The 17,921-nt window shown below is 40.1% G+C and overlaps 1 protein-coding gene across 1 annotated transcript; it reads left to right on the top strand.

Annotated features, from left to right (window-relative positions):
- Positions 1–1,188: 1,188 nt before the first annotated feature.
- LOC128016843 (HEAT repeat-containing protein 3) lies at positions 1,189–16,633 on the top strand. Its single transcript, XM_052601675.1, has 15 exons — positions 1,189–1,444; positions 3,225–3,397; positions 3,671–3,758; positions 4,410–4,513; positions 4,837–4,946; positions 5,437–5,577; positions 7,562–7,854; positions 8,562–8,652; positions 8,824–8,978; positions 10,871–10,953; positions 11,035–11,171; positions 12,537–12,625; positions 12,724–12,867; positions 14,668–14,844; positions 16,320–16,633. Exons 1-15 carry the CDS (start codon positions 1,313–1,315, stop codon positions 16,431–16,433), a joined length of 2,031 nt encoding a protein of 676 aa, XP_052457635.1. The 5' UTR covers positions 1,189–1,312; the 3' UTR covers positions 16,434–16,633.
- The last annotated feature ends 1,288 nt before the right edge of the window (positions 16,634–17,921 follow it).

Raw genomic sequence — 17,921 nt, forward strand, 5'->3', positions numbered from 1 at the left:
AAGCTAAACTACTTGATTGCTTACAGTAGCCGACCGTTGAAAAGTATTGGGTCATTGGATGTCTATTTCTTTCTAAGGACTTAATTCTTTTATTTAGCAGGGATGCATTAAAGACAGTAAATACATTTCAAATAAATGCCATTCTTTTGAACTTTCTATTCATTAAAGAATCCTGAGAGAGAATCACGATTTCCATGAAAATGAATAATAGTACGAAATGTTTCTTTCTTAAGTCTGGATGGATGTCCTGTACAGAGCACATAGGGCCTTTTTAGAGATATCAAATGCTTGGAAGTTTGATCATAAACACTCCCTCTCCTTTCTCTTTAAATATGACTGAAATTGACTGAATGATCCAATTTAGCAATCTTAGGGAAATGTGATAATGTTTTGCAATTATCATTTAAATCTGACTCATTTTCATATTGTCTGTCGTACATAACAATCTCAGAAAAATGTCAGGAATATGACTTTTAGTTACAAAATGGCATAATTTTTATACATGTCTTCTGTAGAGGACACAAGGACAAACATCGTGTTAATCAGGAACTTTGGGGGGAGACAAAAAGTCAAAAGGATTATAGAGCAATATTCCTATGAAATATGATATATTCTCTTCAAAATCTTGCCAAGTTATTATTCCCATTATTACTCTTCTTTTTATATTATGGTTTGCCCCAAGAACACATTAATATGCAAATTAGTTGCAATGTATAGATAGTAATAACTTAGTCCTGGTATCCTCAAACAACATACAATAAAATATTAATATAATATATATATATATTTTTAAAAAAAAAAAAATTATAAATTTCTTCACTTGTTACTTATGCTGTAACCAGGGGCGCTGCACAAGTTCCGGGCCCTATGCATAGGCAGTCTTAATGGGTCCCCCTCCCCTTGAAAATATATATTCCAGACTTAAGGGCCCTCTCTTCCTTTGGGGCCCTGGTAATCCATACTGGTTTTATCCCAAGTCCAACGCCCCTGGGTACCACATAAAAAATTAAATAAATAAATAAATAAATAAAAACTCCTTAAACTCTTCATTCTGGTTTTCAGGTTTTCATCCAATATATCTCACGCGGATTAATACGATTTCTATTACACCCGTGTCCAAATGTGCAGTGCCTTGTTGGGCCCACAGTGTGGCGCTCCCATTTTTTCGACAACACTTTTCTTACGACTGTCTCTAACGATTTACGGCAGCGGCTAATGTCCACATGGTCGCTCGTGTTGTGAGCTTGCCGGAGTCGTAAAACAGATTGAAATCGATATTTAACTTCAATTTTAGTCCAAACACATTAACACCATGGGAAAGACTAAAAACAACAAATTCAAACGGCCGTCGTTTTCTCCCGATGGTCTTCCAGCAGCTGCTGTTAAACAGACTGTTGAAGAATCAGAAGACGAAGACTCTCCGGCGGCGGAGCTGCTCCAGAAAGTAGGCTTACACTGCTGTGACAACTCGTCAGACTTGCTCCGATACTATGTTTTATTAATCTGAATATTGTACTTGCTGAGATAAAAAAAAAAAAAAATCAATATTAGCGTAGCAGCTAAATATGCAGTGTGTACTGACTGGCTGTGTGAGGTCTTTGACTGATGGGATGTTGGCATGATGAAGAAATGAAGCGAGTCAGCAAACCTTGACGGCTGAACGGACTGATGCAGCTGTCAAGCAAAGCGATATCTTCAACCTTAACATCCAGTCTTTCTTAAATTCCTAAGGGAGGTTCAAATAGGGCAGTGTCAGTGTGTGTTGAGCTGAGCCTTTTTGTTTTTCGTTCAGTGTGTTTAAAGGGAGCACATGACAGTAATGGGTCCAACATAAATATGTACATGCATTTCATTGGTGCATCATTGGAAATAATCACATTGAATCTAAAATAAACTGCTTTCCAAAAAAAAAAAAAAAAAGTGGATATATATGGAGGTCATTTACTACGTACGCTGAAGTAAACCTTCTCTTTAAAAGTAGAGAAATTCAATAAAAAAGACTTCATGATATCTATGTGTGAGCCTTGTGATGGACTGGCCATCCATCCATGGTTTTTCTCTACCTGTGGTTTAAGACGCTGGGTTAGATTCCAGCTCCCCACAACCCTCATGAGGACAAAAAGGTTTGGATAATAGAATGGATGGAAGGATGACTCCTGAAAATTTGTAATTAAACATAATAAAGATTATTATTTACAAATTTCCGGACGAAATAAAGTTCAAATTGAAGAAAGGAAGAAAAAAAATGACTTAAGTGGACCTTACAGAACTGGGCGAATAGTACTCTATATCCCACTTATAAATGTTGCAGGGAAATAAAATTTCATAAACGTTCAATGGCCAATTTTCATAAACAAGGCCTATATATATCAAAATCAAGTTGAAAACAAAGAACATAACCAAAAATGTTTGGTCTAAAATGAGTCCGCTATCATGTAGAATTACAGTAAAATCATACTTAATAATCATAGGAAGGGGTGAGCCACTGGCTCAACTTAACCCAGGGCTGTTGATTCAAATTACACCCCTTGGCCCATTTTAACAAACTTCTGTCATCCAGCAGTTTAGAGCTAACCTTATAGACTCATATTATAACGTCTTATAGCCCAAACACATTTGCGGTGTGTTTTCAGATTTGTTTGTAATTGTTCAGACACAAGAAGCATGAGTCCTTGAACATCGGTAACACTTTAGAATAAGGGTCCATTAGTTAATGTTAGTTAACTACTTTCGTTAACATGAACTAAGCAAGAACAATCCTTCTACAGCATTTATAATTCTTAGTTCATGTTAATTTCAACATTTACTAATGCATTATTTAAATCAAAAGTTGTGCTTGTTAACATTAGTTAATGCACTGTGAATTACCATGAACTAACAATGAATAACTGTATTTTCATTAACTAACATTAACGAAGATGAATAAATACAGTAATAAATGTATTATTCATTGTTTGTTCATGTTAATTAATACATTAACTAACATTAACTAATGGAACCTTATTCTAAAGTGTTACCCAAAAATCACTTTGAACAGTAAAAAAAAAAAAAGTTTTTGGAGTAAAATGGTTAACTCTTCAAATATGTGTGGTCATATCACCAATTTTGTTTAAGGTTGTGTAGATCTAAGTGGTGGCTCAACTTCCCCACGGGGTCAAATCACCCTGCTCTCCCACCTATATGTCTATTTGCAGGTGACTCTCCTTGTCTATGTGTGTGTTTAGCTGCAGAGTCCATCAGCTGATGTGCGCGACTATGCGTGTGCCAGTATCTCTCGTGTTGTACAGCAGAGTCAGATGATCCCAGGATTCCTGCAGAGAGATGCAGTCAGGAAAATCGGACCTTTACTGCTGGATCGCAGCCTGGCGGTCAGAGAGACTGCTGCTGGAGCGCTCAGGTACACACACACACACTTACTCACTCACTTTAGGTGACACTGACATACTTAACTTAAACTGTGGACTGTAGTACACATCCAGCCACCAATGCAGACTGTGCATTTATTGCATAGAAATGCTAAGCGGCAGTTATAAAATGTGAATTATTATTTCCCTCCACTGTAGTTTGTCTAATGAACAGCTTGGTGTATTACATGCTTGCTCTCATTATTACACCTGCTACAAGACTGCTCAGCTTCGGGGGTTTATTTTCCTCTGTGTCTGTGCTACAGGAATCTTAGTGCCTGCGGAGGCCCTGAAGTGTGTGAGGACATGGTGAGACAGGATGTGCTGACCCCTCTGTCTGCTCTCCTGAGGGAGGTACGAATGCTGGATCAGTTCAATTTAAAGAGCTTTTTGGCATGACAGTCTTTAACTTAAAACAGAAAAACATAAGTTCAACACGTAATAATTAATTGATAATTAAATTCAGAACGTACAAATATATAATCCACTTTCCTGTAATGCAGCCACCCTGTAGCTTTAAAGTTTGTGTTTTTTATCTCAGCTGAGAGCTAAATTGATAGAAATGTGAAATGTGAAACTTTTTCGTGCGAGCTTGCGTTTCCTGACTCCAGCATTTATATGTATATGCATGGAAGTCAAAAGTGTGACCGTCCCTTAAAACATTATTATTCTTTTATTACTACTATTATTCTATTATGAAGGATATTTTCGTCAGTCCCCTTAATTCATTAACCATGTAGAGATATTTTGTTATTTATTTTTTTATTTTATTTGTTACTTTGCAAGGCTATATTTTTTTCGATAATGAAATTAGCATGGCCGTACTTCTTATTCACTTGCACAATAGTCTTAAAAATGAACATGAAAAAGATTTTGGATGTTGATCCTGGCTAAATAAAATGAATAAATTATATGATATGATAATTTTGCCATATGGCCCACTCCTAGAGAGAAGAGAGAAAAAGCTCTTTTTGACAGTCTCTCTTGTGTGTGTTTGTTGATCAGTGCTGTACTGGCTTTGACATGAGCTCGTCTCCTACTATGAAAGGACAGAAACACACGGCGGAAGACATCGCCAATGAGGCTGTAAATTTACTTTGGAACCTCTGGTAAGAGAGACCCAATCACCAGTGAGCAGTCAAGACAGATTGACATTTACATTTAACAAGTGTATTAACAAATGTTACAAATGCCCACTTGACAGCACCATTTAGTTAAACCATTTAGTGATGGTATTTTTAAAAACAACCTGGCATATACATACAATAAATACATGTATATGCCTGGTGGTTTTTAAAATGCCATCACTAAATGGTTTACGTAATGACGGTCAAAACAGTCAAAATAACATCATAATGCCAATAATATTCAATAAGATGACATGGTTGGAGTCTTGTATAATCTGTGTGTTTCTTCTTTTGTGGACGTGTAGTGAGAGCAGTAGCACAGCTGTTTCAGTGTTTAACAAGGCTGGACTTCTGGATGTTCTTCTACATTGTCTACAGAGACACCCTCAGAATATGGAGCTGGCAGTATCAGCAGGTGACTACAGTTATAGACAAACAACACATATATACACTACCAAGCAAAAGTTAGGGATCAGTAAGTGTTAAAGACATTTGTAATGTTGCAAAGGATTTCAGTTTCAAGTAAATATTGTTCTTTTGAACTTTCTATGAATCAAAGGTTCCTTAAATTATGTCATGGTTTCCACAAAAATCATACTAGAATGATTTCTGAAGGATCATGTGACACTGAAGACTGGAGTAATGATGCTGAAAATTCAGCTTTACCCTCACTGGAGCAAACTACTTCATTTTACAGGCTTTCAAATAGAAAACAGTTCTTTTCGATTTTGTATGATATTTTGCGGCATGACATTTTTTGTATTTTGTATTTTTAATCCAATGAATGCAGCCTTGGTGAGTAAAAGAGACTTCTTTCAAATACATTCTTACTATCCCCATGCTTTTAAACAGTATTGTATATACCCCAAACTCAAATAGTTGTTGTGTGTGTGTGTTTTTTGTAGCCTACTGCTTGCACACAGTAACAGAAGAGAACGAAGAGCTGGTGCGCAGTGTGAATGCAGCGATGTTTGGAGTGTTGGAAAACATTCTGTCCTCCGCACACACGAGTATGGAATACACTCTCCTGCGAACGCTGGCTGCAGGTAAAAGTACACATGACACTGGATGTGAAATTTATTTACTACATCAACAATATGCAACATGCTACTAGCTATTGTGACGAGTCAGCTGCCTCCTCCCTGATTGTCACCGGCACCCCGTCCTAAATCGCCGCCCTTCACCAGGCTCCCGACTGGAGTGGGTGTGTGAGAGGAGGGGCGCTGGACGAGTCAGGGCTGGCGGCGTGTGATGGGGCACACCTGATGTGAATGGAGCCTCATCCCCGCCGCTGTTTAAAAGCCCAACGCGCCTCTCCTCGGGAGACCGGTCTCTTCCCCGTGCAAGCACGCTGGTGTCCTCGTGGGTCCAGGAAGGGTGCGTTGAGGGACTCCCGCGCCACAAGAGACGTGAGCAGCCGGACCCGCGATCCGGAGGAGAACCGCACCCGTTTACACGGCCGACGGGCCAGGATGCCGGGCCGTCCATCCCCTACCAGCGCCGCGGCCGACGAGAGAGATGCGGCCGCTAGAGGAAGCCGCCGCCCCTCGCGCCCCGGACCAAGGAGGGGAGCGCGTGCGGCCGCCGGACTCCGCCCCTTACCTGGACCCTTCCTCCATGAACACTGCCCGACCCACACGAACCCCGCAGCACAACGAGGACACCAGATCCCCTGTTATTTTGGACACTTTCCCCCTTTTGGCCACTTTTATTCCCTGTGTTATTTTATGATTTATGTTAATAAAAGCCTCTCCGAGGCCTGACGCCACGCCCACTGTGTCTGTCTTGTGCTCCTCCTGTGACACTGGTGGAGAATGCGGGCAAGGCGGAGCCTAGACAGCGCAGTTGGGAAACGTCTGGTGACGTCACTCCCTCTCGCTTGCAAACGTTCGTGAGAACCCAGACTGGGACGGAGGAAAACTGGGGACAGCCTCCCAGCCACACAAGGGGTAAGTGACTTTTCCATTGTCATTTTACCCTGTGGTTGGTTGAGGCTGTCACTAAAACCCGGTTTCTCTGTCCCTGTTCTGGTGCGCTGCGAGAGGGAGGACCGCCCGGAGAGGAAGCCCCGCCCACTCCGACCGTTTGGAGCCTGGTTGAGGATGGTAGCACTCCCGTGTGGGTGGCGCCCTGGGGACGGGGATGTCGCTTGGGAGGGGGAATGTGACGAGTCAGCTGCCTCCTCCCTGATTGTCACCGGCACCCCGTCCTAAATCGCCGCCCTTCACCAGGCTCCCGACTGGAGTGGGTGTGTGAGAGGAGGGGCGCTGGACGAGTCAGGGCTGGCGGCGTGTGATGGGGCACACCTGATGTGAATGGAGCCTCATCCCCGCCGCTGTTTAAAAGCCCAACGCGCCTCTCCTCGGGAGACCGGTCTCTTCCCCGTGCATGCACGCTGGTGTCCTCGTGGGTCCAGGAAGGGTGCGTTGAGGGACTCCCGCGCCACAAGAGACGTGAGCAGCCGGACCCGCGATCCGGAGGAGAACCGCACCCGTTTACACGGCCGACGGGCCAGGATGCCGGGCCGTCCATCCCCTACCAGCGCCGCGGCCGACGAGAGAGATGCGGCCGCTAGAGGAAGCCGCCGCCCCTCGCGCCCCGGACCAAGGAGGGGAGCGCGTGCGGCCGCCGGACTCCGCCCCTTACCTGGACCCTTCCTCCATGAACACTGCCCGACCCACACGAACCCTGCAGCACAACGAGGACACCAGATCCCCTGTTATTTTGGACACTTGCCCCCTTTGGCCACTTTTATTCCCTGTGTTTTATGATTTCTGTTAATAAAAGCCTCTCCGAGGCCTGACGCCACGCCCACTGTGTCTGTCTTGTGCCCCTCCCGTGACACTATATATATATCTAATTGAACCCTGTTGTAATTTCGACAGAGTTGATATAGTGCTAATAACCAGTGAGTTAATTTATAATTATTACAGTGATGTTGCTTTGTGAATGTGTGGAAGTGGTTGAATGAATAGTTGAAGTAAAGCTGAAGACTGTTTCGCGTGGTTAATAGTTGTTCATCTTTTTCAGGCTCCTTACTGAATCTGAAGAGCGGTTTGTCTTCAGCACAGCAGTCTCAGACTCTGACTGCGCTGGCCACCACTCTCTCACACAGCCTCAGTCTGGACGCAGGAGAACTCATCCCAGAGCTGTGGCGGGCTGAAGCTGTCCGTCTGGCCACAGAGTCAGATCATTCAGATGCACGGCCCGCAGGTCACGAGGCCGAAGAGATGGAGGAGGACATGAAAGATGAGAAGATGAATGGAAGAAAGCCTAATGATCGAATGTCAAAAACAAACGATGACGTCTCAGATCTGTTGCCAGTATGTTTGCACATTTTGGAACATTTCAGATTTGTCAATGTTTATGTTAAAAGCATAGTTCATCAAAAAATGAAAATGTGTGACTTACTCACTCTTATGTCCTTCCAGAAGAAAGTCTGGTTTGGAGCAACATGAGGGTGATTGAATGATAACAGTTTATTTTGGAGTGAATTATCTATAAACATTAACTACAAAATATGAACCACTTATATTATTATGATAGGTTAGTGTGCCTATGGATCTCCTCTATGTTCCTTGACATGAAGGCTATAGCATACCTCTTGCACTCTCTCTTTCCCCTTCACACCATGTGAACCCAAATGATGGCACATCTGTCCCTCAGAGCCAGATGGTTCTGACTCTCTCTAAACAGAGTGACTTTCCCCACTTACACTTGAGTGTGCAGGGCTGCTGTTACCACTCCAGCTCCTGTCTAACCTACCCATAGGGTGTCCTGAATGTCTTCCTCTTTAAAAGTTCAGAGAGAGATTTGAGCCTCATAGTTCTAGCCCAGTTTACATTATGAAGCAATGCAAACCATGTTTAAAATCTCCATGTTGTGAATGCTCTTAATGTTTTAATTCTCTATTTCAGCTTTATCAAATCGGTTATCAGTATTCATTCAAGCTATCTCTATACAGTATGTGTATAAATAACCCAAACAATTACTTGTGTGGTTTTGTTGTATGTGTCTGTGTGTTTTTCAGAGAGACAGACTGGAGTTGCGAGAAGCCAAAGCACTGCTGTCAGCACAGCAGACGTCGCTGGAAATCATCGGCAACATGTGCTGCTCCGATGGTGAGTGTGTGTTTATATGAGAGCAGGGAAGACAAGATTATTATAGGCAATCCTCAGGATTTTTCTGCTAATGTGCGGTATGAATAGATGAATGAGTTCTATGTTTGTGTCAGAGAAGACGAGACGGATAATATGATGGGATATTGACTGTTTGTGTGTGTTTGTCTGTAGAGCCCTCAGATGATGAGTGGGAGGAGATGTCCAGCAGCGATGAGAGCGAGATGTGTGCTGGTGGGATGTCAGACACTAATTCCAGCTTGTTCTCTCCTCTCTGTCTGTCTGCTGAACTACACACAATCCTGCTCAACCACAGCATACCTCAACAGGTAACACACATTATTCCACTGTCAGCAATACTTACAATGCCACCGTTTTTATTTTATTCGGATGTCACTGAACCTTCTGGCTCAGTGAGATCACAGCTCTCACATACTGTACTCCAGGCCACTTTGGGATATTAAAACCTCCTAAAATGGTAAAACCATCTAAAATGGGAGTGTGATGGGCATATTCTGGCATCTAAATGAGGACACTGGTTAGGCGTTGTGAAGGATTTGTCTTGTGTTTGCAGGCACAGAGAAGGGAAATTAATGTAGTCCATGATAAAAATGTGCTTGTTGGTAAAATAATCATGAATTTGTAGATTATTGTTCAGAAATCTGGATCAAAGTTTTGATTTTGTTTTGGGGGTGTACAAGAACATGCTCTCATGCTTAGTGGTTTGAAAAATGCATAATTTTTCACATAATTAACATGATTAAAATACCTTTCTCCCCAGCCTGGCACAAACGGCTCAATTATTTCCAGGTCAGAGTAAAGGCAAACGTGAACTTTGCTACAAAGTGAAATGTGGAATATCTTCGCATGGGCGTGCATTTCCGCTCTGACACATTCGCATGAGTATGATTGGAAGTCTATGGAACAAAGGTGTTGTGTGACCGCGGCTCCTATAGAACTGAAAGACCTGGCTCCCACAGACACCAGATTAAATTTAGGGGTGACTAACAATCCCGCTCTAGAAGATGTGTTAAAGGCATTCTTTTTGCCTAATATACTCAATACATACTCACATATTGTTCGTATAAAAATGCTGGGCAGTATACCGGTTCATGCTGAATACCAGTGTTTATTTTTCTTATGAAATGCCTGTGTCATTTTAATAATGTTTGGAACGCATTTGAGAGGGGTCTCTTTTCACTGATGCACTGAGGCGAGTACACAGCTGTATGTGTCACTAAGTGTGAAAGTTCAGACACTGATGCTGTAGAACGTGATGACACAGAAGATCTCGTCCACAATATCCCCTGACCACCACACACATCCACCGTCTGCTGCCATCAGCTCCCGCACCTCTCACACACGAGTGTGACTTCTGCGCTAGATTTAGCAACCCTCAGATGCTTTGAGCAGCTTTTTTCTATAGAATATATATACTGACAAACCTAGCAACTTTTTTAGATAAACCTTAGCTATGATTCAGTTAGATGTCGCCAGTGCTGCCCCGCGAGCGTGAGGTCCAGCTCTCTGTGTCGGTTCTGCGCAGTGAGCGGCAGAGAAATATTATGCACTTTTTGTTTGTTGTTTTTTGTTTGTTTGTTACTCAGACGGAGGCAGTGCGTTGCATGAGACAAAAAGTAATATAGCCAAAACCACCACATAGCCGCCCAAGATGCATCTACTGTACATGCATGTTCATTTTATCAGACGATGTCGTGATTATAAATGAGAGTGACTCCTGCTTAACATGTATATAATGGGTCGTGTTTCGTCACTATTTAGAGTAGAATTTTTCTACAAAATTCACTCATGACAGTAAAATAGGACATTCTAAGTAAATGTACAGCAGTAGCCTATTTCCTCTCTCAATCAGTAGAAAATTTGGCTTACATCCGATCACGCGTGGAAAAAAGAAACGGTATAATTTTGAAAAATACTGTGATATCAATTTTTGGTCATACCACCCACCACTGTCGTATAACATACTGTACCTGTGTCATAAGGGGCCAGTTCTAGGATTAGCCAGCAGGGTGGTTCCTAGAGAGCCAGCTTCTCTCAGAGTTCCTAGAACTGAAACCGTTCCTAGTTTCTGCGATGCAAACACACCAAAAAGTGGGTATTTCCACCAGTACTTCTAGGAACTATGAAAGGTTCCTCAGGTGCGAAAGCCCCTTTTGTGAAGTGTGTGTACTATTTCACTTCCCTGATTGATTTCTTTCAGGTCCTGAAGAAGGCTGAGTTCCCCAGTGCTGCTGCCCTTGAGCTCTGTAGCAAGTACCCTACTTGGAAATGCCTCTTGAAAAAGTAAAAAAGCATATTCATGTGGTTTGTAGTGTTCATACCAGTCTGTGAAAACCCAATTCTTATACTCTCTGTTTCTCCTAGGATGCACCGGGTGCAGTGTCGGGCACTCACATGTCTCCATAATATCCTTTCTTCTGTGGATACAGAGTCTCTTGGAGGTGCTTCAGGGTTACAGGTTGTGGCTCAGCACCTCTCCTCTTTGGTTTTCAGCTCAGCAGGTAGACGTCTCACTATTACAATTTAATATATTTTTTTCCCCCTAATTTGGGCTTCCAGCAATTGTGAACACAAGATAATCGAGATACAATGCTTCCTGTGCCTCATTCCTTTTTGCAGTGATGCTTCCATTTGTCTTGTGTTATAAACCCAGCACACTTTTTTCACTTACATCGGCAGGCTGTATTTATGTATGTAAAAATATACATAAAAAATATTGAATTAAAAATTATACAAATAATTTATACCAAAGTAAGCTGAATCATATATTTTGTAGTGCACTATGGAAGAACAATGCAACATAATTGATCTTAAATTATCTTAAATTTTAATTGATAGTTTTTATTTTATGTGTGTGTGTGTATATGTATATATATTTTCACCAAAAAAAAAAACCTTTTAAAACCTTTTAAATCAGTTATTTCTATATTTTGCTTTAGTTAGTGGGTAGGAAATATCAGTTTACTTTACCAAACACTCCTTTTGCCATTAATTGTAATAATCCAGTGAGATTTTTGTATGCACAGGGAGTCTCTCCACACAGAGATCTGATCTCACAATCATCCAGTCCGTCTGGGATAACATGAAGAAACAGAACAAACTGAGACAGACTAAAGAACTGGGGCAACGTCTCCAAGACACTTAAAAACTTTTGTGCAATGCTACCTGAAAAACTATGCGCAAGTGTACCAAGGACAAAAGCTGTTTTAAATGCAAAGGGTGGTCAGACCAGATATTAAATTTAATTAGTTAATAAGCTAATTGCTAACTATAATCATTTTTTTTTTTTAAGCATGATCCTCAATTTACAGGATATTTACACAAGTGCCTAAAGTATTGTGCTTAAGTACTTTTCACAGTATTGTAGTTTTCTTGAAGTGTCTTGGAGTCGTTGCCACAGTTCTTACAGATTTAGTCTGTCTCAGTTTGTTCTGTTTCTTCATGTAATCCCAGACGGACTGGATGATGGTGAGATCAGATCTTTGTGTGGAGAGACTCATTGTACATGCAAAAATCTCACTGGATTATTACAATTAATGGCAAAAGGAGTGTTTGGTGATGTAAACTGATATTTCCTACTGACACACCACAGCAAAAGACAGAAATAACTGATTTAAACCAATTTTTTTATTGGTGAATTTTTTTTCATAATTGAGCAACCATACTTTGTGAGATTTTACTGAATCTGTCAGGCTTCAGTATAAGTACTTTTAATTGTTCTGTTTTTTTTTTTTTTGTTCCTGCTGTTCTTTTTCACTGTTTATTGATTGGACATATAGGAGATCTTGTATTTATTGATATGTGGTTTTTCTACTTTAGGTGCACTTTTATAATATTCTCTTCTACGATTGTACATTAATTTCCAGAGTCTTTAAAGGATGAGGAGTTCCTGGAGGCTGTGACTAGTGCTCTTCGCTCTCTACTACAGATCATGGCTACCAAAAACATCCCTCAGGTAAGAACCACATTCTTTTATCATTTTATGCTTTAGCGATTAATTATTTTTTTTTCAGTATTTTTAACTGTATGTGTTTTATATGTTGTACCCTGTAGTGTATGACTCCTCACCAGCTAATGAGTTTTTGTGAGGCTGCCACCAGCTGTGAGCTGGTCAGCGTGAGAGTTAATGCGCTGGCCATTCTCGGGATCACAGGAAGCTCTCTTTCCAAAGAGAATAACACAGCAGACACTCTACAGGTAATACAGACTGCGGTAGAAATATTAGAATCATATTAGCCATATTTATAGTGCCATTATTATGCCTACAAGAAATATCCACCTTATTTTTCAACATGGAAGCTAGATGTTTTCTATGAATGTAAAATGCTCACGGTTCATTAACCGCTGTAGTGAAATAGCAAGAAGATTTACTGTAAATGGTAAAACTGTTTACACTACAAACCACTGTGTTCATAATTAAGAGAATACATGAAAATAACAAGGCACGGCAAATCAGTTTGCAATATCAAGCAGCAAAATGCGCTGTTTTGTTCTGCTAATAATAACAGGAAGTGAATGACACTGGAAACCTTGCACATAAAATTTACAAATGGGCCACTCTTACGGGAAAAATAAGGTGGAGAACATTCAGAAATTGATACCCTATTTTACATGATAGAGAATGGACAAAATATTAATATATTTATAATTATAATCATATAATCAAAATATAATCATTTTATAATGTTAGACCTAATAAAACCTTTTAATTGTTTAATTAATTTGTAATTCTTTGTTTTTGCATTTATTATTAGATTATTTTTCGATTTTTATTAAAGCTTTTCTTGTATTCAAAATGTAAAAAAATTTCTGTAATAAAAGAGTACACCATGAAATTATTTTCCAAAAAGTGTTTTTGGCTTGTCCTGAATCACTGCAGTATACGTATAACAAGTATTTATATTCTGACTATTTAGACTGTGGACTAGCCCAGTACCTGATGATTCACCATAGACATAAACCGCTCCGGTTACAATGTTCTTCCACTATATATATATATATATATATATATATATATATATATATATATATATATATATATATATATATATTTTTAGGGCATAGTATAAGTGGGCAAATTGGGACACAGCCATCAAATGGTTGACAACTGCCGGGTGTGTAGCCTGTCTCAAAATGCAGTGAAAAGTCCAACACGATGGAAATAGTTTAAGGTGCGTATTGCACTTTAAGAATGTGACAACAATCGGAATACTCCACGTCTTAAAGGGGTCAAATGAATTGTTCTCTGATTGGCCAACTGACCCAGTGAATTGTGATTGGCCATATATATATATATTAGGCTAGATGAAGTATATATATATATATATATATATATATATATATATATATATATTAGGCTAGATGATGACTAGATGAAGCTCGCGATTATGGAAATATATGAAAGTGACGTGACATTCAGCCAAGTATGGTGACCCATACTCAGATTTTGTGCTCTGCATTTAACCCATCTGAAGTGCACACACACAGAGCAGTGAACACACACACACACAATGTGAACACACACCCAGAGCAGTGGGCAGCCATTTATGCTGCAGCGAGCGGGGAGCAGTTTGGGGGTTCGATGCCTTGCTCAAGGGCACCTCAGTTGTGGTATTGAAGTTGGAGAGAGAACTGTACATGCACTCCCCCCACCCACAATTCCTGCCAGCCCGGGACTCGAACTCACAACCTTTCGATAGCCAGTCCGACTCTCTAACCATTAGGCCATGACTTCCCCTTGATATATATCATATATAAACCATCTTCTACACACACAAACACACTGAAATGCAGTGACAGTCAGATTTTTACGAAATTACAAGTGGCTACATTTATATAAATTTCTGTAGTAGTATTATACTTATGTATTTACAAAATAATTGTATAGTAAAATCTGTCTGTCTTTTATAATGTTAATAACTGAGCATTGTTTTTGCAGTATATTTGTCATTAGTTTAGCTGAACAACTGACCAATGCTATGCAATCTCTTTTTACAGTTGATTGGAAACGCATTACTGAATATTGCAATGAAGGACTCAAACTTGGTTGTGTGCGGGGAAGCGCTGGATGCCCTCTTTGATGTGTTTGCGGATGGTGATGAAGCAGAGAAAGCTGGAAAAAACATTAACCTGCTTTCCTCTCTCAAAGCCTTTCAGCCAGGGTTCAGGGCTAAGGTTTGTTAAAAAAAAAAAACTCTCCACAGATACAAACAATCTCATTTATCAAATTCACACACCCAAACAATAATATTAAATCAGACACTAAAATGCCAAATCTCACTCCTCCAAATGCATGTTCAGGCTTGAGCTCAAGGCTCAAGTTTGTCTTCTCTGACATTAGCCGCGTTTCCACTGTCGGGCCAAAAGCGGGTGTGCTAGTGTGTGCCAGGGCCAGTCGCGTTTCCACTGTCACTTCTGGGGTTTGATCGTTCCCCGTCGGGGCTTCCTCAGGGCAAACGGCCAGGGTTTTTTGCCCCAATGAAAACCTTGGGCCAAAGTGGGCCAGCTGCGGCCAGAGGAGTGGTCATGAACAAAGGCTGATCATTTCAGAAAGATAACGGCTATAACACCAGCATTAAAGACTTTCTAAAATAAGTTGAGCTAAAAAATCACTCTTGGTCAGCAGCAAGTGTTTTAAATAACTTGATCTGATGTGGATTATAGTCACTAAACAAGGCAGAAATATTTATAAGCGATGTAAAAGACGCTAAACATTAACGTTACCATAGTAAACATGATAAATGCAACCACTTGGAGAATTCAGACGTCAGCTTCTTAATCTCCATCACAATCGTGTATTCATTTAGTAACTTATATTATCTGTCATAAGCCTCGTCTGGATAGTTTATCTCCATGTAGCATATGTCATAAAAATATTATGTTTATTGTTCTGGAGCTTTTATATAAGAGAGAAATGATCATTCTTTCTAAATGTGACTACAAATAAACAGAAACAGACTTGACTGAATAAGCAGGCTTCAAATTAAAAATTTGCTTAAGAATTATAAATAAATAAATAAAATAGAAATACATTTATTTTTGTGTGACTTATTTTGAGTCCTGATAAATTAATTAATTATGATCAATGTATCACTTATTCTATAGTAAAACATCGATGCTTTTGAATTTGAATATGTCACAAAGCATACAAACAAACGGCCGCTTTTATCATGTTTGTTTTGTTATCGCGCTATTTCTAGTGACTTATTTCTTAGTTTTCTGAAAACTTCTGTTTGTTGGTGAAATGAAGGGGTTGGATGACGTTGTTGCTGAGGGGAATGTAAAGGGCGTGTTTTAGTGACGCGCCGCGTAGCTTCCGGCTCGACAGTGGAAACACAGTGCTATTTTGGCCTCGGTGCTACTGGCCCAAGGCCATTAGCCATGCCCGGCCCGTTTTAAGCCCTGGCCCGACAGTGGAAAAGCAGCTACTGAGATCTGTTGCATAAGCACCGTCTCAGCCTCATAATGACTGTCCAGAGAAAGGGGCTTTGGTTGCTGATCTAAAATGTTCCACTTTAAAATGTTAAAGTGTTTTTTCAATTGCTTTTATCCATTCACAGTGCAGCCACTGCTAGATCTCTGTGTTCTAGTGTGTTCGTAGGCCTTTAGATGGCAGGCTTTTCACAGTTTGGTGTTTTCTTCCCTGGCAGCTGCGAAAAGAAGGCAGAGGAAAATACAGCCCTGATCAGCTTTGTGTTCTGGATAACATAAGGATCAACCTGAAGAGATTCATCAGCTACTTGGAGAACCTGCAGAGAAAATGAGATTTCAAAGATCAGTAGTACAAATTCTCTGTAAACATCTCACCTTGTTTTATTTAACATTTTCTGCCAATACTCTTCTCTGGGTTTCCTTTGGTTTTATTGTAATGTGAGATTGTTTATGTGAGGAAATTAAGTTAAAAAATAATGTTTGTAAAACCAAACATATGTAAGTGCTTTAATTAAAGCATAAAATATCAGAATGGTATTTTGTCGTTAGTATTAGGAGGATGAATCAGTAGTGTCTGTGTTTTAGATTTTTAACATATACTCCATTGGCCATCAGATTTCAACATTTAAATTAAACTGCAAAGTTCAACAATGTCATCCAGTCTCATAACAGATTCCCCTTTAACCCCCTTAATATTCTGGCTTTTGGGCTTCTGGTAAGACTTGTCCTTGTCCTCATGAGATCATCTGTAAAATGATGAAGGATCAGTGCTCAGGGGTTATTTTATAAACACTGCAATGCTTTCCCTCTCACCCGGTCCATAGTAATGCGACAAGAACAAAACCCTTTTATGTAGCATTTTATGGCCCACAACAACAGTAGATTATCAGATGTTTATGAGTTGTATTAGATCCCTTAGAAACACATTTTTGGAGAAGGAAACATCTTGTAGGTGTTGCGTCATCTTAAAATAACTTCTCACCAAAAAATAATTCAAATCAGTCTTGAATGACCAATCCTCATATTGTTCCGACCTGAACCACTGACTTTATTATGTGGAACACTAAAGGACACTGTTTGTTTGACAATCTTAGTCACCTTTCACTTACATTGTAAAAAAAAAACAAAAAAACAATTGTATATATATATATATGTATGTGTGTGTATATATACACACACACACACATATATTAGGTGTTTGTTCCTAGGATCTTTTGACATTCACTGAAGAAAGAAGATTAGGAACGGCACGAAATATGACTTATGTTTTATATGTCTTTTAAGTAGTAGAAAAGAAACACTGGTCATAACAATAATACTGTTTTTCATATTCTATTCGCGGCCTCCTGTTCCCAGTAATCTTATTTATGTCACTGCATTACAAAATAATCCAATTAGAAGATAAAACTGAGGCCCCGTGAATTAGATAAACGAAATGGTACGTCTGTTTTATAAAGTCTGTGGTCTGAACATGACACAAACGAGAGAGGTTCATATATTACTACAAAGTATCAAACCCACTGTTGTTATGTTACGCAACAGACACTGTAACGTGCTCTCTTGCGTAACTCTCCAGTATAGGTCTCTCTGCAGGAAAGTAATGGGAGTTACCAGATCAGGGTGTTTTTACACCATGATACCTGGTTGGTTGACGTCATAGTGACGTTAGGTTTAGGGGTGGGGTTGGGCAAGGGGGATCATTTAGATTGGATGATTTAGAAACACCCAGCAGTTGGAAAACACCCACATGGTGATAAACGCCCACTTTTGCTCTGCAGAGACTTAAGTCTCGTAACTCTCGTAGACCACGCGCTCCTCCG

This window comes from Carassius gibelio, chromosome A7 (genome assembly GCF_023724105.1).
Source record: "Carassius gibelio isolate Cgi1373 ecotype wild population from Czech Republic chromosome A7, carGib1.2-hapl.c, whole genome shotgun sequence".
In the NCBI taxonomy this organism is placed as follows: domain Eukaryota; kingdom Metazoa; phylum Chordata; class Actinopteri; order Cypriniformes; family Cyprinidae; genus Carassius; species Carassius gibelio.